General features: G+C 36.1%; 1 protein-coding gene across 2 annotated transcripts; it reads right to left on the bottom strand.

The window, feature by feature from the left end:
- Positions 1–443: 443 nt before the first annotated feature.
- LOC129002751 (GATOR complex protein MIOS) lies at positions 444–26,367 on the bottom strand. 2 transcript variants are annotated; one of them, XM_054430783.1, is made up of 15 exons: positions 26,292–26,367; positions 22,438–22,559; positions 21,846–22,043; positions 18,787–19,053; positions 17,470–17,662; positions 16,264–16,454; positions 15,582–15,766; positions 14,787–14,923; positions 14,111–14,212; positions 13,204–13,418; positions 12,497–12,627; positions 10,129–10,409; positions 8,781–8,991; positions 7,514–7,719; positions 444–3,417 (listed from the first exon to the last, which is right to left on the bottom strand). In XM_054430783.1, exons 2-15 carry the CDS (start codon positions 22,556–22,558, stop codon positions 3,324–3,326), a joined length of 2,532 nt encoding a protein of 843 aa, XP_054286758.1. In that variant the 5' UTR covers position 22,559; positions 26,292–26,367; the 3' UTR covers positions 444–3,323. The 2 variants fall into 2 exon arrangements, with proteins under 2 accessions (XP_054286758.1, XP_054286757.1); XM_054430782.1 differs by lacking the exon at positions 26,292–26,367 and adding an exon at positions 24,939–25,052.

Below are 26,367 nucleotides of genomic sequence, written 5' to 3'. Positions count from 1 at the left end.
TAAGGACTTCTTTAGCATTTCTAATGTGACAAGTCTCATCACATGCATAAAATCTCAACAGCTGTTACAAAATAAAGACGTTTGGGACAGAGTTTTAACGATCGACTAACATAAAATCTTGTCATTTATTTATAGAAAGTGCATACCATGTTGTGAGATTTACTGGATGGGGAAAAAGTGTCTAAAAGATTCTTAACAGTTCATTCTCATTTAAATCCATTTTGTTGGGATAGCCACTTTTATAAAGTTCATATATGTACTTGCACACACTAAGCTTTGACCATAGCAATTTAATTAAAACCAAATAACAACCTGTTCGTGTAGCACTAGCACAGTTCAATGTAAATATATTATAGTTTTTGACGCTTAATTATTTGTTACCCATTCAATTTACAGTACTGTCTGCTGATTTATTTGACCAAAACTTTTGATTTTGATTACCAAAACTGTATGATCATGAGGTCTAAAATATACACATTTTTATACAACAAGATTCAGAGTTTTACATTTTTAAGTTTTGGTATGCAGTATAAAAGTTTAAAACAATGCACACATAGTTTATTCTAAGAGTAATATTTTACAATTTTACACAATTACCTAATTACTTGGACTGATGAGAAATTGAAAATAAAATAATAAAACAATAAATAAATTGTGAATAATAAGTGTTGTAAAATGTAAACAATAAGTTGTATCAAATCATTTTCTACACAGTCTAACAATGTACTTACAACCAAAAGGTTCAAAGACTATTGTCTTATTACTTATCAAAATGTACAAATATTTACAACTAACAAATAAGGCACACTTCATAATAGATCAGACATACTTAATCTTAGTTAGCCCTATATGAATCTTATATAGAAAAATATTAAAAGGAAAAATTACAAACAACAATTGAATTATTGGCCTTGCATTTCAATCAAAATATTAAATAAATAATCAAAAATAGCACATTTTTTTATGATTAACTAACTGCTACACATTAGTACAAGGCTTATCCAGAAAGTAAGTACCGTTTTGGATAAAACATACAGACAATTTTTTTTCAACAAAATTTATTTCTACAAGAAAGAGGATATCTTAAACAATGTTTCTACATAGTTTCCACCATTGTTTACAGATTTGTCGTGGTGAGGAACCAACTTTTAAAAACCCTCTTGGCAGGAGATGCCGCCATTGCAAGAAACATTGCCTTACGCATTTTCGGAACCCATCGGGAACACATCTTGTGATAATTCAAGCGATATACCAAAATATCATGCAAAAGAGATTTTGAAATTTGTGGTAATTCATCAGAAAGCATTCTTATGGTAAAACGTATGTTTTCGAGAATCTTTTCATTCTCTTTTTCAACCAATTCCTGACTAACGGCTGCCCGCAAGCGAGCCTCGTCAAACTGAACATTCGTTCGCCCATCATTAAATTGCCGAAATCATTTTCATAACATTCCATCACTGATAACTTTTTCTTCATAAACTTCTGTAAGTCGGGGATGAATTTCAGCAGCCTTCCGCACCTTCCTTGCGTTAAAAAGCGTATTACAGAACTAACTCTACTTCCGCGGGATCAGAAATTGTTTCGAACATTTTGAGCGCAAACTAACTAATGTAAACAAAATTCAATTCTGCCGTAATTGCGTCAGCTGTTCGACCATAAACCAAGGAGACTAGTGCGCATGAGCGTAACATCGTTGTTGGCACAGTGCTGGCGGTAGATTGAAACGGTACTTACTTTCTGGACAAGCCTCGTACAAAAATTATAAAAGTTATACAAATACTGTAAAACATAAAAATATGTGTGTCAAACCATAGCCTCCTCTAATACAAGGCCGCAGCGTCACACCGTCATGCCTATTGCCATGGTAAAAAGAAATAACAAAAGTGTAAACGTAAACATTGTCTATATACTCTCCATTATAAATTAGTATAACAGCTGTTTCGGTTTAACTGGACACCGGTGTTGCCACTTATGTCTTGCTGCGGCCTTTTATTAAAAGGAGGCTATGATCAAACCCATTGTTTAAAATGCATTGGTGATATTGAGCTCATATTACAATAATTAAAGGATTATTGCAGACATTTTCCATAAATCCATATATAAATCCCAAAGTACCCATGAACTTTTGAGAAAACTAAAAGTCATGAGACCCCATAAACCATATACACTTAAAATCTTCGTCAAGACGAGAAACTTTGCACAAAACTATCCATTATTTTATAAATTGCCCTTTAAGGTCGTAATTCCTTTCTAAAGGGAACTTTCAATATACCTAATGTTAAAAATACCTCAGCTGTACTTATTTGTTATTCTTTCAATTTATCAATGTATTACCTTATTAAAATCAGGTGTGATTATTTGTTTGTATTACTGTATTATGTTTTATTTATTTCAGCTTAACTTAACCAATCAATAGTTTTGTTTAATACTTATGAAGTCAAACCGGGGTGAAGCCCGTGGGTAACAGCTAGTGATAAGTAAAACACATTTCCAGATCTGGAGAAAAAAACAAATTCCGGTTTCAGGTAGGTAAAGAAATATCTTTAAACCTCTTACTAACCATGAAATATGTCCATGGATTGAAATTCTTAACAAAAATCTTTTAAACAGTATTAAAAACATAAAAGGTTCATATAAAACCCAACATTGAATTCTCAAATAGAAAAGTGCAGGATCCAAGAGAAAAATAGACAGCACTGAACCACTACCACACCTTTGATATTAGAAAAAAGTTACTACCAATGGAATTTAAATTAGGCATTGATTTTATGTCAAATATTATACTGGATATAAAATACGGCTCAATGGCTTTTTGATATAGATAGTAAAAAAAAAAACAATATTAATAACAAACAGACAATAGAAAAAATACAATATTCTCAACTTACAAATACAAGTTACCGATCTGTTGTCTATTCGGGCACCAAATAAATTATAAATATAATAAAATGATACAAATTCAACGCCGATTGTACTACAAACTCTCGGATGCAAGGAATTCCAATTACTGAAAAAATAACTTAGGCTACATGTTAACACTGATACACTTTTTACTAAAACCATTCAGTCATTCATATCTAGCAGATAAACCAACAAAAAAGTCCAAAATGAACTTTGGTCTATCGCTTTTACATTACATATTATTACACTGCCTGCTATTCCACAAGGTTTAACAATATTTAAAAAATATATAAAATACAAATCTCTTGATTCTTCCACTAATAACACTAAAATGATCACTGAACTTTGTTCTATATACAAATCGAAATCATGCATGCATTCATCAAAGTTATAGAATGAAGATGATCCTGAAGGTTTTTCAACTAAATAACAGATGCTATGGAGGACATTTTGCTGGAAGTATCAAGACTGAGGCAGCGGCAAGTGCATGCTGTCACAGGACATTCTGAATGCTCTCTGGAACATACCATACCACACCTTTAGATTGAATCGGCAGAATTGAGTAATATTACTCAGTTGGCATTTTTGATCTAATAGGAATGCTTGTGGAGAGTAAGAAAAAATAGGGAGTTGAGGGAATTATATAAGGAACCAGATTGTGGGAGTGGTTAAGAGTAGAAGGTGGATGGGCCACATTCAACGCAGAGGTGAGAGAGAGATGATAAAAAAAGTTATAAGAGGTATGTCCAGCAGGAGACCATTGGGAAGGCCAAGGATGAGATGGATTGACAAAGTTGCAAAGGACCTAAGGAGTATGGGAGCAGACCTGGAGCTGGCAGAGGACAGAGGATCCTGGAGGCACATGGCTGGTGGGGCCAAAGACCGTCTTGGTTTACAATGGCCTTAGGAGTAAGAGTAAGTAAGTAAAGATGGATTAAAATATTGTTTTGATAGTGCTTTCGATTGTGACTGCTCATACCTCATCTTAAGAGTACTTCATTGTCAGGGCCTGTGTGGAATGGAAAAATCGACCATTTTCAAGAAAAGTGGTCGATGGTCATCACAAGTAGGCGACAACTCTTAAAAATACCCCTAACGCAGCAAACCTGCAGACTAAACGAATTTCCATCTTTAATGTAATAAACTGTAAGTTTTATACGCTTTACAAATTAGTTTGAAAAGAAACTGAAAAATTATATGTGTAGGGAATCGGAATCGTAATGAGAAAAAACTAATCTTACCCCATAAAACCATGTTTCCATGGTCTTATTATGCTGGTTCGTAAACTCGTTCCATTAAATATAGGATTACACGTTTGTACCAAATTTGATCAAGAACGGATATTAGCAAGTTATGGTAACAGACACACACATTTATGAGGAATCTTAACGAATGGTGTTTTTAGCCCCTGGGGCTAAAAAAGTGGGCTAAATTGGTCTTGGAACTATGAGACCCTACTGTAATAGCTTTTTTCCTGTATGGGAAATGCATTAAGATTACTAAGATTACTAAGATTACTTGCTTTTGGTACTTACTTTTGGCGTATGGCCTTGGCTGGTGTAAAATAAGATTGTATTTGCTTGTGTAATTTCAATTTCTGATTGAAAGTGTTATTTTGATTTTGATTTAGAAGTGTTAAGTACTGTTTCTATAATCTATTGATATATGATACTTGAATGAAGGTTTGAAAATAAAGAACGACAGTGAGGACCTAGTTTTACCAGTTGAAACTAAGAATGTGTGTCCAGTCCACTATTTCAAGCATAATACTATACTTAGTTTGATCTTTAAAGGGGCAAACAATTGTTTTCCTAAAATGTTGTTGTTTGAATTGTATTGTACAAAACGCTGTAACTAAAACTTATTCAATGTTAAGACTTCTGTAACATTTCTTTTAAATTATTTTTAGTTCATTTCCAACTTTATATAGTTATAGTTTACTCCAACAAATAAACTACTTTATCCAACGAATTACCTGTTTAAGAACAAGAGCCTAGAGACAAATCTTGCAATATAAAGATGATTCAGCTGTTCAAACACAAATCTATTACAATTAAAATAATTATTATACTCATGTAGCTTTTCAGTAATTTATATTTTTACAATGCTAGATTCTGGAACTTCAACCCTTGGATTCGCGAACAAATTCAGTTTACATATCTATACTTATAAAAGTAAATTTAAAAAATTGTAAAGTATTTTAAAATTAAGGCAAAAACAAATTAACTGAGATTTATGACCATAAAATTGTGTGTTTACACAAAAAACAATATCAGGTGAAAAATGGACACGTGTCACAACCAATGCAAACGGACACAGTATAGTATGTCTTAACTTATTTATTTTACCTAATAGTGTTGCTACAGTAATAATCTAAGTTATCGCTGAAATCCACACATGTGTTTGTTTAGGTGTCACCAGTTGTGGCTTATTAAACTGTTTGACCTGGTTCAGTTTGGATCGCTCACTTTTGACATCAAACTCTCTCTAAACCAGACATGACGTGGCACATAACGTTTCTTGTGCTTATTGTATTGACCACTTACAGCCCAAGCCGAGTCCTCGCGGATGAGGAAGACACTAATGATGATTACAACGACCTTGACTTTGGAGGAGGAATGGAAGGAATGGAAGGAATGGAAGGAATGGAAGGAATGGAAGGAATGGATGGAATGGACGGAATGGGGATGGGGCAGGACTTCTACAACAGTATGTTTGACAATCTAATCTCTTCATCCATCACTATCTATCCGAGTACAGAACACTTCCATAAAACCAGTTTTCTGATATCCGGTAGACCATTGGAGATGACAGCGAGTTCAGCAGTGTTTAGAGATTTACATTCCGTGAAAAGAGCCGCTGATATGGAATTTAACGAGTTTTCAGAAACCACAGCTCAAATCGCTGTCTCTATGACTTTTGATGTATTCAACGTCACCTACAATGACTTCATCTTTACTTTGGACGAGTTTCAGACAAGAGGCAAAATTGTGCTGCAAGTGAAAGAAAATGAAATATACGTCAAAATAACTGGAGGAAAAGAAGAAGATGAATGCTTTGTAACAGCAAACGACATCAACATTACCAAACTAAAAAAGTTCAAACTCGATTATTATTCTGATTCTGGTGACGAAAAAAGTGGCCAGTGTGATCAAAGCCTTGGCGTGTTCAGAGCGTTTTTCGCCCGCACATTTGTTGAAGCTGCAAAGCCTGACTTGATACATAAATTTTCTGATCTCATGAACCACTTTGTGAAGGAGATACAAGACTATGTATGTGCCGACCAAGGAGATATTTAACGTAAGTAATCGTGATTACGATGAATCTATCAATGTATCATTCTAGGATATGGACAGTTCCAATTGAGTATCAATGTGAAATGATGTTTATGCCATTTGTGTTCAAAAATAAAACATTATGGGTAAATGTTATTTCATAGTAGTCAATCTTCCTTCTGCCTCTTTAGACTAATAGGTAAAGATGGTGAAAAACGATTGATTGTGATTGATGATTCTAATTATCAGTGTACATAGATCTACCGATTGGAGTAGTAAATATATTATATTTTAAGATTGTAAAAGAGAAATACTGTGATGAACTTAAGGAATTAATTTTCAATGAAGATATTCAATTAATTTCAGCAGTTTACAGTTTTTATAACTGGTTATCATATAAAATTATCACACAATTCACATATAGAGACGTAATAAATAAATATCCAAATAAATTACAATTACAACTGATATAAAAATAAAGCTCTTAATAGGTCTCAAATCTTAGTAGCAAAGCAAACAGGGACATAAGAGTGAGTAGGCGTGTATTGCTTTAAATTAAATTTGTCTCCTTTGTTTTAATAGTACCGGTAGTGTTTTTAATAAGACATACATGTTATCCGTTATTTCTGATGATGGTTTCTAAGTGTAAGTTTAGATATTATAATGAAAGACAATCTAAAAGCCTTAAATAAGTTTGACAATGAATAACTTCATTCATTCAATGATTTTAACAGGTATACAATAGTTACGATGGTCTTAGTTTTCATTATTTTTCAAGTAACCTAACCTTGCACCAACCAGTTAAGGTTGGAAAATTTACCGCAACATTCAATTGACTGATTAGTGAAAGAGCTCGCCTTCAAATCTGGAGAGTATTGGTTTAATCTTGAGATGTCTGGACCCAGTTACCATTTTTTACTGGGCTATGCTATAAGTAAATATAGCTTTCTAACAAGACCTGGTTTTTCCATTTTTCACTAGAAAACAATTTAACATTATCGTTAAATGAAATTTTAAATCTCAGGACTTCGGCCCCTGAGATCCCGGGTTAAAATCCAGCCAAATCACCAATGGATCTTATTTAAGTGATAATGCCGCAACCCCTGTTGACTAAGTCGGGCACTGCCTGCATCATGGCAGACAGATCCCGTTACCTAGATAATTCCCCGAATTATGCATTTTTGTTATGGTTTCAGTTTAGTGGGTAGTAAAGGGGGTTTTGCTGTATTGTTTCATATACTAACAAACATCCTCAAACTGTGCTATGATTTCTCCTTGAAAGGTTGAAATGGAATAAACCGAGATAAACAAATTATGTAAAAAACACGGGTTGGTACCTGAACCACTGGGTGATGTGCGACGCGTGACCTCCGTGTCTACAAGTCTGGCACCACGTATACCAGGAGCTGAGGGGGGACAGTCGAGTGGAGGGGGGTGTCCGAGGGGGTGACCGAGTACCATCGTAGGTCGACGGCGTACCCATGTTGACTAGACAGATGGCACAACGGGGTTGCGGCTTACGACAGTTCGGACAACACGTCATCTGAAACAAAGGTATACAAGTACTGACATGGAAAATATTCTCAAAATATTATCAGTAACAGTAAAATGTTTCAAATTACCAATGATTTTGGTTTCTGTCTCTTTAGACAAAGCGGTAAATATGGGGAAATATGATCAGAGGTTGTATTTTTGTGATAGCCCTATTCTATGGCAACTATTTATTTATATGTCATATGTGTCAAGTTTAGTGTTGAGTGTATGTGTAATGAAACCATTAACGAAGCTCATCAAGCAGAAGTAATGTATTTCTTAGACTAGAGTCGTGTTTGACAATGGCATTCTGCTAAAACAAAACACATAGCTGTCAACATTTGGAACTGCGAGAGGTACTGTAAACCCTCATAACAGCTTAGTAAATTATTCTAGGCCATCCAATATTAAACAATCCGGTATAACGAGCATGTGTGACATAGTGACAAGTCCAATAATTGAGCTAATTGCAAATGTAAGTAGTTTTTTGTCAATTCTATAACATACAATTTTGAAAAACATTTAATAATGAGCCAGTTTAAAACCATGTTCTATGCAGTTGTTGATATTGATGGTGAACTGTAACATGTTCACAACATGTATAGCATAATGAAAATTGACACTATAAGACCTAAGTAAGCAGTTATTATAATAATACATTTTGTTCTTACCATTTGACGTTTATGCAATCAGGGCCGAAACTGCACTACGGCCATTTTGGAGATAACTCCATCTTCAGGTGCGTAGTGGACCGAAGCCGCTCGTCAGTTTTTAAGCCGTACACATGCTCTAAATGTTTTCCTGTACTATCATGTGTCCGTCCTGTTTTTATATGTTTAATATTTATTCAGCCCCTGACACAATGCAAATGAAGACTTTTTGTTTAAGTGTAATAAGACCATAGTTTAGTGTACTACTACGCACTTGAAGATGGAGTTATCTCCGAAACGGCTGTAGTGCAGTGTCGCCCTGTTTGCATAGACGGTAAGAACAAAATATATTATAATATTTTCAGACAATCTGCCACACTAAAAAATTATTATAAAGTTATTGTAAATACTTCCAATTAACCTTGAGCTTATTGCTGGTGGTGCCTAGTCTGGCGAGTTGGCCTCGGTTCATGGCGTTGGCCTGCATGTACGCTGATACACTTTTGCCGCAGAAGTTACAGCTGACAAACACCTGCTGTTGCGGCTTGGTACCGGGGTTGCGCATGCTCAGCGAGATGTCCACACGTGCACGGTGGTTCCACATACGCCAGCTGTTCAACAGGTTGCGATAGCTGCCAAAAGCAGATTTAAATTAAGGGTTTTGAATGTGATCTCTTATTGCTTTACTGTACAAACAATAGAAAACAGTATATCTGTCGAGGACAAGGTCGTAAAGTCAATGTCAGAAAAGCAGAATTTGTTTGTAGCAAAGAAATTTAGCTTTTACAGTTGAAACTTGTTTGATAGAAAATCTTACACGTGATATTTTTAATATACACAAAAATTAAGTGGTGACTTGTATTGATTCTCGTCTCGCAGTTACATTAATATCCCAACAATCAGTTATCCTGTAACTCACGTATACCTTGTCAGATGAGATATTCTACTGTAGTGGACAAATCACTCTATTGTTAAAGTTGTGGAAAGCTTTCAATAAAGTCTTCATTTTGCCTACAGTATTAGTGAAGGAAAGCAGTATAAATGAGTAAAAAAACTCAAATCTCAAAACAACCAAAAAAGTTTGAAATGAGTTTTAGATTTAAATTTGAGATTTATTTTAGTGTTTGTTATTTATTAAAAATACAATTATTGTGTTGGCAGCTTATTTATTTATTTTACGTTATTTCTTGTTTCTCTTTTTACTTTTCTGATACATGAATAAAGGTTAAGCATATTTTTTGAGAAATATTAATTGGCACTCCTCCAGTTATTATGGACGCTGTGTCAAGAGTTTAATATAAGTGTTTGTTATTTAAAAAAGTTAGTAAACAAATTCATGTTATTTATGACAAGGTCAGGAGTTTCCTTGACCAAGCAAGTCAAACAGTTTTGGGTTTACATTTCAACATTTGAGATTAGGTAAAATGTCTGTATTCGACCATTACTGGAAGTGGAAAGCAGTAAATTTTGCCCTTCCTTCCTAACAATGTTTTTTAGAACCTAGGATATATAGTAAACAGAACAGAGGTTAGCTAATTGTGACATACTGAAACGGCAGCACTTTCAAAGATATAAAATGTAGAACCTTGATAGCAAGACTCTCATGGGGATTAGGCTATTAAATAAGATTTGTTATAAAGGTTTACTTCTTATCAAGGTTTGCAATTTGTAATTAGAGGTAAAATAAAATAAATTCAAGGGGGTTTGAAAATGATACTTGTAGTCAAGGATGACTTGTTATCGAGGTTCTACTGTAGTGTAGTAGTCACCTGTTGATCCAGTCCTGCACCTGAGTGTCCTTGTCCAGCAGTTGTGATGAAAAGGTGCAAGTAGCGACCAGAGCGACACTCTGCACATCCCCCGTGTTGTCTAGGTAGTGCTGCAGTAGTGGTATACAGTCAGCCCCCGCTCCTGTCAGTAACATCCCCGCTAGTCTGCCCCGCTCTACCAGCCCCGCCGACAGAGAAGATACATACTCAGCTAGTCGCACGTTGGACAGGAACATACAAGCAAACGCCACCCTGTCCTCTACTGCCATACCCACCTCGTTCTGCACATCAATGTTGGTTAGACAATAGGTGAGGTTTAGATCGGTTTGCGATTAAATTAGAAGCATTACTTCAGGTAAACGTTATTATTTCATGTTTCTTTAATGATGTAGGGGTACATAACTTTATTACCTATGTAATTTTTTTTTAGGTTATTTTGTTGTATGACTTACTACCAAATGGATTTTAACACTTTATGTCCTGATTAACCAAATTAAAAGCCACTAGTGTAAAAAGAAGATACACTGTTCTTGTGTGCAATCCTTACTAAGCTCACTAGTTCCGTCATAGACTAAGCAACACAAGTAGACTCCTCATCCCATTGTAAATTTTGAAGCTTGTTTTTTGCGTCTAGTTCATGTACGTCCACACTGATCGCTAGTGTAGACAACATTTTTTTTTCTATTATTTTAGAATTATTTTCATGATTTGTGCTTTACTATTTGGTTATATAACTAGGAGACCAGTTATTGTTTATGATTATATCGTTTTATTACGTTAAACGAGGTTTTAAATGACTGCAATAACAAGAAACAAATTGTAAACAAAACATAACCTCTATAGTTGGACGTACAGAACTAACAATAAAATTGGCTTCAGCTGTTACATTAGGATGACTAATCTACTAAAGGAGTATGTTTTATCTATGGTTCCGTCAACTTCCACCCAAGCTGTATACCATTTTTTGTTTAAGATGGGAGCCACACATTGGTAAGCTTTTCACATCGGTAAACTCAGCCACCATGTCAGCGTTGGCCAGCCCGGACGAGTGCCACTATAGACTGAATGTGACACTATTGCTCACGGATAAAATTCAACGAATTACTGACATTGGGTTTGCAGCACAGCTATGAAGCTGCTAAGTGCTAAGTGTCAATCAACAATCAACTTGTATCGCCCTCTTGAAGGGTTGATCCAAGGCATCACGAAATAAACTACCGTAATGTTTCTAAGACGTCATCATAGGCAAAGGCAATGACGCAATGTTATTTTTTAAGTTATATTTTTGTTTTCCAAGAAAATATTCAAACAAGCAGCTGATCACAAACGGCAAACCTTATGTCATTGCCATCGCCTATGATGACGTCATGCCAGAGGAGCATTACAACTGTTTATTTAGTGTTGCCTTGGTTAATCATTTAACTTGGCCTCAAGAATTATTATAAATAGTCAAAGAAGTATTTGTTGCTTAACACGTAGAGTGCGGCCGTTCCCAATCGGGTACGGCGCTTGGCCAAGGGTGCGTCCGTACCCCATCGGGAACGCTCGGCAATGCCTTTTGTATATCTTCGTTTTTGCTCTAGCGTCGGCCGAAAGCAGACCTATACCACGTTAGCGTGTAGTAGGCCTATGTGACTTGCATTTTGTTGTGGTGTAGGTTGGTAGTAAATTTTCCCATAAAATCTCTGTCTGGCAATCTCAAAAATCTACTTTTGTCCCGTCTTTTTCCCTCCATTTGGCAATACAATTCCAATGAGACCGGCTACATTCCAAGCAGTGCTGCTATCTGTGGGTGTTTAGCGAACTACGTCGACTCTCGTTGTAAAGCAGGAAATCCCTGCACGTTATTTGTTGTTTGTCAGACCAAAATTGGAAAGCCAATCACTTGCGGCAATCGGGTTTCTTTGACGCTGAGGGCTGCGCCGCACTGGGGGTACGCTCGCTATTTGACGTGCCGCAGCGAACGTGTTAAAACCTTGCAGAAATAAGAACTAAACATACAAACTATTTAAACATTTGACATAGCTTTGGACTTCCACCAGTACAATTTTACACAGATTGTTTTACCAGATAACACAGGCATTGCATTCAGACACTTGACACCTTGCCTCATCTGGTTCCAATTTCTATTCAGGAATTTTTAATGTTCAATTAATTTATCTATTATCTAGTTCTTGTCTATGGTCCCTAAGCAGTTGCCAGCTTAAAAATTAATCCATGGTAGACACTAAATATTTTTTTTCATCTGTTAGTCAGGAACAAGCATGCTAATAATAATTATCAGCTGACCCTGGAGAATGGAGCTGCTAATTGAGAAATGATGATGATTAATAGGAAATTTCAGGTTAGTGTTTCAACATTAACTTACCAAGACACCATCGTAGTTGTCTCCCTCGGCCGTCAGGAATGCAAAGATTGCTCGCAGGTAAGGATCAGACAAATTAGTGCGAGAAGACATGCACAACTCTCTCCACAAGCTGCTCTTAGTATCTGTGTAGCCTGCAAGTCAAAGTTGAGGTGGTACTGTATTGTAAAATGTCCATAACCCTTTGAAACCTTGGGGTCATTCCATTTATCTGTCTAAGTTTATTAAGTATTTCTTTCATCCAATGAACATAAAAAATAATATTAATACAACCAAGATTTTGGGTTGCCACACTCAAAAAATAAGGATACAGTAAACAGAAGCAAACGGCTGAGTTTAGGTGCAACTCACAAAAAAAAATACACCTATCCCTATCAACAGTGACGATGATGACGCCTCCGTGATAGCAGTAGGTGGTCAAAATAGCTCTGTACACCCAAGAGACAATGAAGATGTCCCCACAATTGCGGAAACTATTTACAATGGCGCCACCATCGAGGAAGCTGTTCACGAGTGTGCCGCGAAGGCGAGACATGTTTAATGATGGCATAGTGTTCATGGGAGATGCTCACAATGGCGTGGTGATCAAGAGTATTAGTGATGGGTTGGTACCAGCCAACACTGGATCAGTAGTCTACAATGAGAGGCGGTAAAGGTTTTGATAAAAATTAAAAAAGACGTAAAGCCAAGTTTGGTACAATGTGACGTACCTGACAGAGCCATGGCTACCACACTGAGGTTGTCATGCTGGGCCCTGGTGAGGATGTCGATGGCGACTCGTAGTCGCAGGTTGAACACTGCGATGGCTGCTGCGCGACAAACATCTCCATCGGCCTCTAGCCGCTCCAGGAACACTGACAAAGCTGTTGTGTCTCGCTCAAACAGCCAACCACACAGCTGCAACGCTCTGTCTCGGTCCTCACTCCTGATAAACCAGTCACATGAGTACAGCAACCACCATATTTCACTTAACTAATGTCATTTTGCCAGTTGCAAACATTGATAAGTTTCTTTCATTACTATGGGTTTTCCTTAATGTTTCCATCAACTCGAAAGGTGCAAAAATTATTTTAAATTCAGGACAGTATAAATAAAAAAAAATTGATACAATATCAAAAGTGGAAAAACTGTCCAACAGCTTAACAAATGATCCTGCACATCTTAGCAGAACATTTTGATAATGTTGGTTGATGTACTCTCGTCGGACAGAAAGTACACAACTCCTGTGCACTTTCGTAAGCACAAGAGAGTAAAGAAAGGTTAATGGATTAAAATTTAGAATTTGAACAAGTTATGGCTGTTTCCGAAAGAGGTAGGCCTAACTTTGAATTATTTATAAAAAAATATGAAGAGGTCATATCTAAAAATTCTGGTAAACCCAACGTTCATAGTAAGTAGATCCCATACATAGTAGACCCAAGCAAATCCAACACATCTACCTACACTCAGAGAGGTGTAGGAAAATCTAAAACTATTGAAAAACGCTTTTATCCCTAGCTGTTGAACATGCGGAATAAAGTTTTGGTTGTTTCTGTTAAGGTATGGAAACTTGAAAGGTTCTGTTAGGTTGACCCTACCTTTAGGGATTAAAGAATTTAAGTTACACTGAACACCTACCTGTAAACTTTTACTGGAGTCTGAGTGCTGTCAACCCAGGGCAACATGATTGCTTCAGACTTGTTGGCTACAGAACCTCCGCTGTCTAGTCCCAATACTTGCCTGCAAAATAAAAGTGTACCATGTAGATTTAGAGTTTTCCTTTTTTATGGTTCTCAGATTTACGTTAAAACACTATACTACTAGATTTTCCCTATAGCCCATGTAAGGATGCCACAGAGAAGCGTTAGTCTACACAGGTAGCCTATTCAGAAATGCTCAGATCCATGAATAATCAGTGTAAAATTATACAATGTTTTTCTACAAGCATAATGTTTGGCTTAAACATATGTTCACACCAGGTATCTTAAATAAATTGTCATGTCGTAGCAGTGAAAAGAGTGATTCAAAGGTGTTGATACATATTGTATGAAAAATTGAAATAAAGTAAATTCTTGAAGAATAACAAGATTTTAAAACATTACCGTGTGTGTGTGAAAGCTCGGGCTTTAGTATGTTTAGTAATCAAGTATTTAAGCCCCCAGTATAATATATCTATAGTTCTGTACTGCTTGTACTTTTAACACTAAGATTTACAAAGCTTCACAACTCTCGTAAATTCTAAAATCTATAGCATTTGCTGGCTATTGACCAAAGTGTACGTTCACTGTAAGTTTCATTGACACATTAGACCCACCTGATGCCAGGATGTCTAGTAGATCCGTTACTCTCTATGTAGCCGTCCTGTACCAGATTGCGACTACAGTATAGCCAGTGCCACAGGTTCTTCAGCTCCTCGTCGTCTGCTAGTTCTCCATTCTGCCAAAGTTCATCCTGAAAAACACACTTTAAACAATAGAATATTTTCCTTCTAATACTATCAATGTTCTAGTTTTGTCGATGGACGTTTCTGTTAGTATTTAAATCCATTGTTAGAACAGTTTAGTTTAAGGCAAGGCTCTAAGCCAGAGATGAATTCTGTAGGAAAAAGGGACATAGCTTACCCTAAAAATAGCAAACGTCATAGTACAAATAAAAGACACAAAAATTGATCATCCCCTGAAGGACTATGTCAGGTGTAGACAAAGAGTGTTGTTCGTAAATACCCTAACAGACAAAATTGTTGTTATATGTGTCATATATATATATATGTCTACCTGGAGTTATGGACTTTTTTCTCATATAAGCTCACACAAAAAGTAAACACAAGTATTGGGGCAAATATTATTGAAGTTAACCTTTTTTAGACTACTACTAATCTGCTTGTAGCAAAGTTACAGTACATATGAATTTATAGGGGATGAATGAATAAAATAGGTCCATCCATGGGAGTGAGAGAAAAATATTGCATCCTCTCAAAATACATACTGTGAGGCACTTAGTAGCAATAGGCCCACAAAAAAAAATCCACAGTTTAAAAGGACGATGGTGGTTAATCATGGTTACCGGTACTCTAGAAGAGTCACATCTGGGTCAATAACAAAATACTCACCTTTAGTCCATAACCCACAGTAGCTCTGTACTTGATCTTGGTGCTGATATCCTCAAAGTTGTCATATATGGTGTCTTTATCACTGATCAGTTTGAGTGTGCGTCGGCCGAACGTCCACACAACATGGCTGCCGCTTGACCAGTTCACTGTCATTCGCTCAAACACTGTGTAGTCTGTCAAAGCACCTGTAAATAGGATCAAAACTTAATATTTTACTTGTAGGAAGCAGTTTTTTACTGAAATATAGCAGTTACCGTACGTAGTAGCTTGATAAATGGAACTGATAATTCTCTAGATTCGTAGATTGGCTGGCTAGTCCTGTAAAACTAACAGATAGGCCTAATACAATCCTGCTTTGTTGTGGCGTAATCTTGAAAAAATGAATATTCAATTCTATTAACTAGCAGGACGATTTGTTCAACATGTTAATTTGATTCGGATGAAGAAAGTTTTAAGTATACAATGTTATTGTCCAAAACGATATGCAGAGCTCCATTTTGGCCAAATAAATAATAAGTTGTTTCTCTTGTCTTTGGCTGGCTAGCAAACTAGTACGGTATGTATTGTGTTTCTTTAGCTAAAACTATTAAAATTTCAATGATCAGCTAAGAGTATGAGAGTTATAATTTTTTTTTAAACTATTAATTAACTTGGCTAAACTCGACATACAAAATTGGTATACCTGACAATGAAGCGGTAATCAGCCTATTGTCGTGAGTGGGATGCCAGGAGAACGCAGTGATGATGTCGTCTGCACTGCGCGGTTGTACGCTGCGCTCTAACACTGACGGCTCCGTCTCGTCCATCGACTGTTGTACATCATGCAGATGAATTACTGTGGAATCTCTCTGTAGTGAACCGAGGAGGTTATGTCTGCAAAAAGGGAATCAGCGACCATCACAGAAGAATGTTTGAGCATCAAAACAGTAATACAATACTTTACAAGTTAATCCGCTTTTTATGTTAATCCACTTTTTTTAAACTAATTTTTTTTTTTATTAATGACTTACAAGGTTTTATTTAACAATTTTTACTATGAATAAATTAGTTTAGTTCCAAAAACATTTAGCCATTAGTTTAGTCCTGTTTTATTTGTAAAATGGTTAAAATACTTAAAAGGTGAGATGAGTATTGGTTGCTGTATCAAGAAGAGTTATACTTCTTAATTAGAAACATTAATCATACAAGATCAATTAATAATACAACATAAATTATGGCCTTTAGGGAGTAAAAATAGTAAACTACATTTTAGTACAATCTAGAGTTTCACTTCAGACCGGTAACATCAATCATGTCATGTTTTATTTTGAATAGTGTAATGAGTGTGTTCGTTGGATGGAAGTGTCAGTTTCTCGGAAATCTATTTTTAATCAGACTTCGCCCTCAACCTTGAAATTAAGTGATTGGTTTTGGTTTTGACTCCTTGCAGGCCTTGGTATGGTCTAAGCAGCCATTATAGTAACCAAGGAGTATATGGAGGTGTTTAATACAATTTGATTTGTGTTGCATTATCTTTGACTCATGAGGTTATAAAGATGTACATTTAACAATCAATAATAATACTGAAGTCACAGACTTTAACCAGCGTAGACAGCCAAACACCACTTAATCTTTAAGTTACCTATTTACAGCAAAGCCCATTAATCCGGCATCCGATAATATAGGACTTTCAATCATCCGATGAGCAATCGGCAGACATCGGTTGAGATTACAAAAATCAGTAGTGACAGACATTGGGTAGTCGGAGGACATTGGAAACAATCGGCAGCGATCAGAAGACGACTGTTTTTAGCGATCGGAAAACTAGTGGTATTTTCATCCCGTCTTGCAATAACAGCTGACAGTAATCTGACAAAGTTGCAGCTACTGTACTGTTCACTATCTTTACCTTGTAGGGCACCAGATGACCTTGTTCACTATCTTGGCCTGCGTGAGTGTGAGGACGGGCTTCTCAAAGCCGCGCATGTCCCAGATGGCTATCTGGTTCTCATAGAAAGACGCCAGCTGGTGATCATTGTGCGGAGACACTGCAACACCGTACACGGCTTTGGTTGGTGCCGAGTTGGACGCCTTTGACGAGTCTGTAACAATCCAACGGATCAGTTGTCAGATTAAATCAAATTGAAATCATTGAACTACATCAGATAATATTTAAGTCAGAAAAAGATCAAGGTGGGTGTATTTTAAGTACCAATTATACGTAGCAGACTTTTTCCAAACGGACGTTATGACAATTTAAAATCATACAGTGGACTTTAAGTTTTAAATGTCTAAACAGACTTGAAATTTTATTTCATTTTAGGTAAAATAGTTGGAGGGGTTTTAGGAGCAACTGAAACTAAAAAAAGTCTGATAGGAAAAGTAGGCTACAACTATTTTATCATAAAATAAAATAAAAATGAGTACTGGTATTCTTTGCAATAATAAACTTTAAAAAAATTTGGAATTTAATTTTAGATTTTTTATTTTTATTTTTATTTAATTTTAGTGGTATACTTCATTTAAAGCCATTTATATACATAGGCCTACTGCAACTGGATTTTATGAAATTATAGGCCTAAACCTATCAAGCCATACTTAGAACATGCATTGCATTTTAATTTGAGCGGACACACACTTTAATTATATTTTGAATCATGTCATTTTTCTGTTGGAAGTCAATCAAAACTAGGTTTCATTCAACTTTTAATTGCATTTAAATTTGATAAATACATGAAACTATGGCGCAACATGGAAAAAACTACAAGATCTAAAAGATAAGAAAAGGCAGGGGACACAACTTATTTCTGTTAAGAGCTTTAAATATATTTTTAAATTATTTTTGTTTCCTTTTCTATGATTAAGAGGTTAGTTACAGAAAACATTAAAAATTTATTGCAAATAATTTCAAAGTATAATAGACACCTCAGTTTTTTCTCCGCATTTTAATTGCATAACAGTTATAAAATTTACTTTACCAACAAGTCTATGAGGACTAATGGGGAAATTTTAAAAAGTAGGTAGTGAACATTTCTTCATGAAAATGTCAAACTGGATGAAATAGTATTTTTATTTGGTCACAATACAATCCACTTTTCTAAATTCATTGTCTTTTGCGTATTTGTTGTTTCTCAAGAAAACTGTTAGTAATTTGTATTTAAAAGGTGCTTAAAGCTGGAATATTAAGTTCACATTTTCACTAAACAGAGATGTCTCTACGACTTACCCCTGAGGTCGACCAGTTTAAGATGTTTGTTGTTCATGCCAATGACCAAAGAGCGAGGCTGGTGAGGTAGCCAGACGAGCGAGTGTGCTGTGTCACTCAGACCCAGCTCTGCAATTGGCCGGATGTAGAGGGAGGGGTCGGACGGTCGCAGCACGTCCCACAGCAGCACCGAGTGGTCCGTACGGTACTTGTCGTAGCCTGCAGCTATCATGGACGGCTGGGAGGGGTTCCAAGCTACCGCGTGGCACTGCCTTGCATGTTTAGGAGCTACAACAAAATGAACAGTTGATTATGTACCGGTACAACAATGGCTTTTGTTTTGTTTCTTCTCACCCTAGGACACTAGGCTCTACCCTAGAGAACCCAAGAACACATTATGTTTAGTAAAGGTCTGGATTGTCATGGCATAATCACATGGCTTAACCTGTTGTTGATTGGCAAGATTTAAACCCAAGACCTCACCGACCAAAGCCCTGTGCTCTGTCATTACACTAGCTTAATCTCCATACATTGGAGATGTAAGGTCTAACACCTAATTAGTCTTTGACCAAGGCAGCACAAAATCATGTGGCATAAACTACTAAAGAAAGAATACAGATGGTGTCGCCCCTAACATTCATCACATAAACCACTTAGTTGAAAATTCTTGTATGCAAGATATATTGAGCCAATTTCAAGGTTTGAGGTGGAAAAACAGTACTGTCCTTATATTCTAGACACTAAGTTTCAAATTTTTTAAACTGTCCCTCAAAAGGAGTGGGTTGCCCTGGTTTTTGAGGACTTATTCTGCGATGATCCATCTAGAAGAGGTGATAAAAAAACTAAGTTGTCTAATCAAGCTGTATATAATTTTATTCACACTTTATCTAGTATAGCCAGGTGTAAGTAAGTGTGTAACATAAGAACTGGAAACATTTAAAGCCCCGTTCACACGGGGCGAGTTTACAAGCTACACGCCGGCTTTTTTACACGCAGCTAGTAAAATAGCTCAGTGTGAACGACGTACTCGCTCAAAAGCTGCTTGTAAAAAGCTCTGGAAAAAGTTGACGCTGCCGCTACTTTACACGCCAACTCGCCAGCTTTTGAGCGAGTAGGCGTGTAAAGTAGCCCAGTGTGAACACAGTTGCTTGTGCTTGTGCGCTTGTTACTCAAAGATGTTGGAGGATTTGGTTCAAGCCAGCTACTGAGCGAGTGGAAAAAGCATCGTGTGAACGACTACAAGCGCACTCGCCGGCGTCTTTCTACACGTCTGCGAGTTGGCGAGTGGACAAGCTCTGTGTGAACGAATACAAGCACACTCGCCAACTCGCCGGCTTCTTACACGCTGGCGTGTAGCTTGTAAACTTGCCCCTGGGCCTTAATAGTTAAAAAGTTCAACAGGTTTGCTACTGTTCTACTAGTTCAACATGAACATTGAGTTAAGATAGATTTTAGATAACTAAAATATAATAAACTATTTTTGCTTGTAAATCACCAACTTGAAACATTGAAAGTGCAAACAGGAGGTAGCAATTAGGACAAATTAGGTTGTGTTCTATTGGTGATATGCAGTGTTTCAATTGCTGCAATTGTTAGCGTAAAAAAAAAACATTGTTGGTTCAAAACCGGCTCTTATAATTCTCTTATCAGTGCAACCTCGTTGCCAGTTTGTACTAATAAATAACATCAAAAGGCCTACCTTCACTATATTCACCTCACCACTCTAATTAGTAGGACATTCATTTTGAAAGGGGAATGTTGAAGCCATAACTTTAATTTGGGTATCAATTCTTTAGATTAAATTTAAATTTTAAACAACTTAAGCAGCCAATAAATTGAATAGTATATTTCGTACCTAGGGCCGAAAATGAGGTTTTGCCGGCTCGAGATAGTTTTTAAGTTCGAGACGAAGTCGAGAACTTAAATCGATCGAGAGCCGCAAAACCATTTCGGTCCGTGGTACGAACGCTATTTTTCACCACACTATACCCTATTACCACTATTCACCACAATAATAATGCACACTGATAGTCAACACAACTACAACTTTAAGGTTATGTGAAGAAATAATTTGAGGAATCAGCAAAAATAAAAATATATAGTTGCTAGGCAACGGTGACAATAACACAATTCTATTGAAATGCTATGGATTTTGATTATGTATTTAAAATGCATTCATGTTTTAAGTAAGTAAGCGGACAGCTGATTTTGCGGCCCCGGCCTGTAAAAACCTGCTCGGTCCCCAAATTATGGACAGCTGGCATCGCCAGCAAAACCTAACTTTCGGCCACCAATTAACGTATGTAATACAGCCAAAAACATGATAGTGTGGTGAAAAGTTTTTTTTCACCACACTACCATGTTTTTGGCTGTATTACATACGTTAATTGGTGGCCGAAAGTTACGTTTTGCTGGCGATGCCAGCTGTCCATAATTTGGGGACCGAGCAGGTTTTTACAGGCCGGGGCCGCAAAATCAGCTGTCCGCTTACTTACTTAAAACATGAATGCATTTTAAATACATAATCAAAATCCATAGCATTTCAATAGAATTGTGTTATTGTCACAGTTGCCTAGCAACTATATATTTTTATTTTTGCTGATTCCTCAAATTATTTCTTCACATAACCTTAAAGTTGTAGTTGTGTTGACTATCAGTGTGCATTATTATTGTGGTGAATAGTGGTAATAGGGTATAGTGTGGTGAAAAATAGCGTTCGTACCACGGACCGAAATGGTTTTGCGGCTCTCGATCGATTTAAGTTCTCGACTTCGTCTCGAACTTAAAAACTATCTCGAGCCGGCAAAACCTCATTTTCGGCCCTAGGTACGAAATATACTATTTCTTTTGTATGGTACGTTTTATTGCAACCCTATTTACTTAGCCTATATACTACAGTATTATATCTAACACTAGTTACCACTATGTCTAGATTTTTAATTATTAATAACTAAAAGTTTTTGAAATAACTACTAGTTATTAATAACTACTCCACTAGTTTTAATTAAAATACTATAGGCTCAAATCCCAAGGTAAACCCTCTTAAAACACAGTTTTCATTAAGAATATGTCATAGTCACCTAGCTCCATTCCCGTAAGACCGACTGCATCGAAGGCCGAGGGGCCAAAACTGGTGAGAACGACCTTCCCATTGGCTTGTCCAACAGCCAACAATATGTCCTGCTCCGGCTGCGGGTAGATGTCCACACATTTGACATAGTGATGGTTGGCAATTGTGGCTAACAAATGAGCCACTGCGCCATCTGATATCGGGACACCTGAATGGAAAAGCATGGAGAAGTTATTAGCTAGTCTAATATTTGGGACAAAAGTAAAAAATCCAACATTTGACGTATCAATTTGCCTTTAATTCTTACATATTTGTTAAGTTTTCCTAAGTCCAAAAAACTAAAAGAATGTCTTTAACAAGTTCATACACTTTTGAATTGAGTTCACATTTCTTGCCACATTAGGCCTACATGCAATTCATCTCTATGTTTAGAGGGCTTGATCATTTAAGCAAAATAAACCTCCTGTGAAACAGAGTTTTGGAACCTGTATCTCTCTTAAGAAAACAAGTTTTTAGGATAGGCCTAATCCTAAAAACAACATAGTTCTATACCGACTTGTTAAACATTGACTTAAATAGGCTAATCGTCTGGACGTACATACATGCTGATTTTGGAGCACTACTCCTCGGCAGTGTCTCGTAAAGATGAATTTCAGTGCCCCAAGTAATAAACTTGTCAGGGTGCACAGGAGACCACTGAACCTCCAATCGTGCTCCAGTCATCCTAGGGGTAAAAAACAAATAAGTTAGGCCTAGTAGGTATTCATAAATTAAAACTCATACTTAGAGTGTAAGTGTGCTGTTATAATAGGCCTAGTGGTTTTAGTTGCTTTGCTTTAGATATTTCCCATAACAGTGTAGTGTGTCTAAGGTCACAGCCAAGTATGTTTACTAGGATTACAATAGTAGGGGAGAGCGGGGCTATACCGTACACATAAGGGAAATTCGTAGTTACATCGCAAATTACGAAGTAAAAGTAATGTAAAGAAAAACAATATATAATTTAATTATTTGGCTACTGATTGTATGTAAACATTTTGGAACTATTGCATTTTTTACATGTAAAAGTTTGTAATTAAAAAAATGTTACCTTGTACGAAATAGCCCCGGCGGGGGTGGGGCTATTCTGTATAGTAGAAGGGGCTGGATACTGTACAGTTAAAAAATCATTTGTTTAGGTTAGTAATATAATAGTAGGCTACTGCAACAAATTATTGTACAAACACTTTTTATTACTATTATAAAGGTTGTAGTTGAGAAACAGTGTATTACAAGTTAAACATTTTAGAAGAAATTTCATTTAAAAAATCAACCTTTATGAAAACATGAGATATGAAAAAAGTTAAAAAATGTCATCCCAAAATTAAAAAAAAGAAGAACAAGTCCACAAATGTAGTTCTCTGCAGACTCCGCAGCACTGCAAGCTGAATGGACCCACCCTGAACATGAGCAGCACCCTGTACCAGAGCTGTACGGTTTAGTCCCAATCTGTACCTCGTGGGAATTTATAAACATAAACTCAAATTCTATCACTTAAGAGCTTAAGAGGTGTAGTTTACTATGATCTCACAGTTAATAGACTACGATAAAAGCTACTTCACTAACTTTGTATTTAGTACTAGACGAAAATTAGAAGCAAGTGAGTAGAAATATGGTTTTTTACTGAAAAATTGAAACTAGCACACATAGCAAAACAATGCAGATACTGAAAACTGGCACATTCTGCTGCTAGATAGCAGCACTTGTCGGGATCACCTAACTTGAATTCTAGGCACACAAAAAAATGGGTGTACGGTTTAGCCTCGCTGTACGGTTTAGCCCCACTCTCCCCTATATTACGTTACTAGTCCTCAAAATAGGTGTTTACCGGACGAGTGTGGTCGTTCCCGTGCGAGACGAAGTCGAGTGCGGGATTACCATACGAATCCGGTAAACACATTTTAGAAGAGTGACATACCGTACAATATTTTACGCCATACTACTTAAGTTAACTTAACAATAAAAAATATTTACAAATCCTTGTAACTTACATTCCCACTGACTAGACTAACTATCACTAATCATAACCTCTTAAGAGGTTATGTTTTTGTTTATAACCACTCATTGCCAAATATAATCAGCTGGTTGGTGTCCGGTACAAACTCATTACAGTACAGTAGTACGTAATGAAACCCCATTTGATTAACCTGGCGGCAAACAGCTGCTTTCCGGACTAAATCCTTGCGTGGGAAGTTCGCTAAAATAGTGTAGTGTGGCGTTAAAATAAATTATCAGTAAATAAGTTAATGTAGAATGGTAGAATGTGTAAAGTTAACGAGTTTTAGTACTGTACATCGAAAGAAAATAATTTAAATCACTGTGCCTGGAAGCTCACCTAATTCAGGTCAAGAACAGTATGGTAAATATTAGTACACAAATATGAAGATATTAACATTAGGCGGTACTTTCCTGTTAAAGGGAACATTCATTATTATCGATCTGATTTCTTTCGATATATCGATAGGTTTGCTTTCTTTTACGATCCATTCCTTCTGTTTCAATATCTTCAAACACATTTAAATTACAAATTGACAACTGATCTTGTTTATGCAAAAATAATATATTATGTGGATCCAGAAATAAAACTGTTCTAAACTAACCTAACATAACTAACCAAACTTGCTGTAGGCCTACCACTTCAAAATTTCATTTGATAACAGAAAAGGCATGTGAGTAATATGAAACGGGATTTGGAAATGTTACAGCAAGTTTGGTTGGATAAGGTTAGTTTAGATTCAGTTTCATTTCAATAGGCCTATAATAACTTATACTTTAATTGTTTGTTGATACTGAACAATATTTACTAATCGTAGTTGTCAGCTGATATCTCGTTCATTAATATCGGTACCTATATCGGATACAAAAATAAAATATCGATGTATAAAAAAAAGCAATCAATAATAATGAATGTTCCCCTTAACAGAAAAGTACCAATTGGACCTCAAAACTACAAATTATAGGTAGCCTACAGTGGCACAATTTTTTTAATACCATATACTACGCTACAGTAATTTATTCCCACACACCACTTATGAATTGACATAGGCCTATATCAGATCCTTACCTAATATTTTTCAGTCCTAAGACTGCAAAAATCTTATCTCACAGTCTTGAACTTGTGCTTAGGCCTTTATGAACTTTACTTAACTAATTAAAGTTCTATGAAAAACTTCACTACACAGCTTCCGGTTACAGTTTATTCAACTCTAGAGAGAGGGAGATAATTGTCTTCGTTTACTCAATATGGAATAATAAGTATCAAATGAATAGTTTTGTGGAGAACTTTTATCTAGTTCAAATCCCTGAGAACGATAAAAATTAAAAGCATTTGTATTGTGATTAAATACAGTAAGTACGACTTTCTTCATGTTGTAAATAGAACACAAACGGTCAAGAATTGTCATTATATGTTTTCCAAGTCCTTGTTTGTGCACAGATTGGTCAAGCTGAAGTTCATAACAATACACAACATTCACATCATGATCCATATCAAATCTGAAGTGTGAAAATGCAACTGGCTTGCCATCATTTTCTCGAGTGACTATGAGGAACCGACAACTGTTCTCTGACATCTCTTTTCTTTTACTTTCTTCATTCCAACCACAGTCACATTCATTATATAAATCAATCATATTCTCTTTCAACAATGTCATCATCCACTCAAACAACTCTTTAGAACATTTAGTGTATGAAACACATGATATTTTATAGGTCTGACTGGTAGTTTTTGACTGATATTTGCTTAGATTACCGATTTGTGATGTTAAATCTGTCTCCAAATTCGCTTTTTCAACACAACTTCTCATTAACTGTAAAACCCTATTTCTTTTGGGCAATTTATGATGTTTCTTTTTGAAAAGGTGTCTGTTCATAGTTATAAATGTTTAAATAAGAATATTTTGAGTGAGAGTTGAGATGCAGAAAAAGATATCATCAGGATTTAGCCTAAGTACATGTTCACAGAGCCTAGGTTTTAAAAGTTAAACCAAATGATTTACTAAGTTACACTAGTCAATGGTTACACACAATTTTATATCTTACACAGCGAAAATGTCTTATTCGTTATAATTAAATAATTGGATAACATCTTATCGTATGTTTAGTAAATTAATCTACCTAGGAGTAGACCAAGAGCCTATTTTGAGACCCCCGGTCTGAAATCGGGCTCAAACTAGAGCCTAGATCCTATCACTAATTTTTAAAACATTCTTAAAGAATCAACATGGTTTAGATTTTGAAGATACAACGGTAGTAACTCAATTTGCTAATGCATTCTTAAACAAAAATAATAATAATACACATTTAAACTACTTGAAAAATATCAGACCCAAGGCGTATACGCCTTGTATCAGACCGACAACGAACTGAACATCATCAACAAAGTAACAAAACAAACTTAATAAAAACAAAAACTAACCTGTAAGCTTAAAAGTCAGCAGACAGTCAGCCAAGCCAGCAGCACTGAGCTAAAATTATAACTGGAGGTAGCACTG

This window comes from Macrosteles quadrilineatus, unplaced genomic scaffold (genome assembly GCF_028750875.1).
Source record: "Macrosteles quadrilineatus isolate MER2022 unplaced genomic scaffold, UCM_ALF_1.0 Scaffold_9__3_contigs__length_116548681, whole genome shotgun sequence".
Classification (NCBI taxonomy): Eukaryota; Metazoa; Arthropoda; class Insecta; order Hemiptera; family Cicadellidae; genus Macrosteles; species Macrosteles quadrilineatus.
Note: the sequence above shows the minus strand (reverse complement) of the source record. Positions and strands in the feature narration are given on the sequence as shown.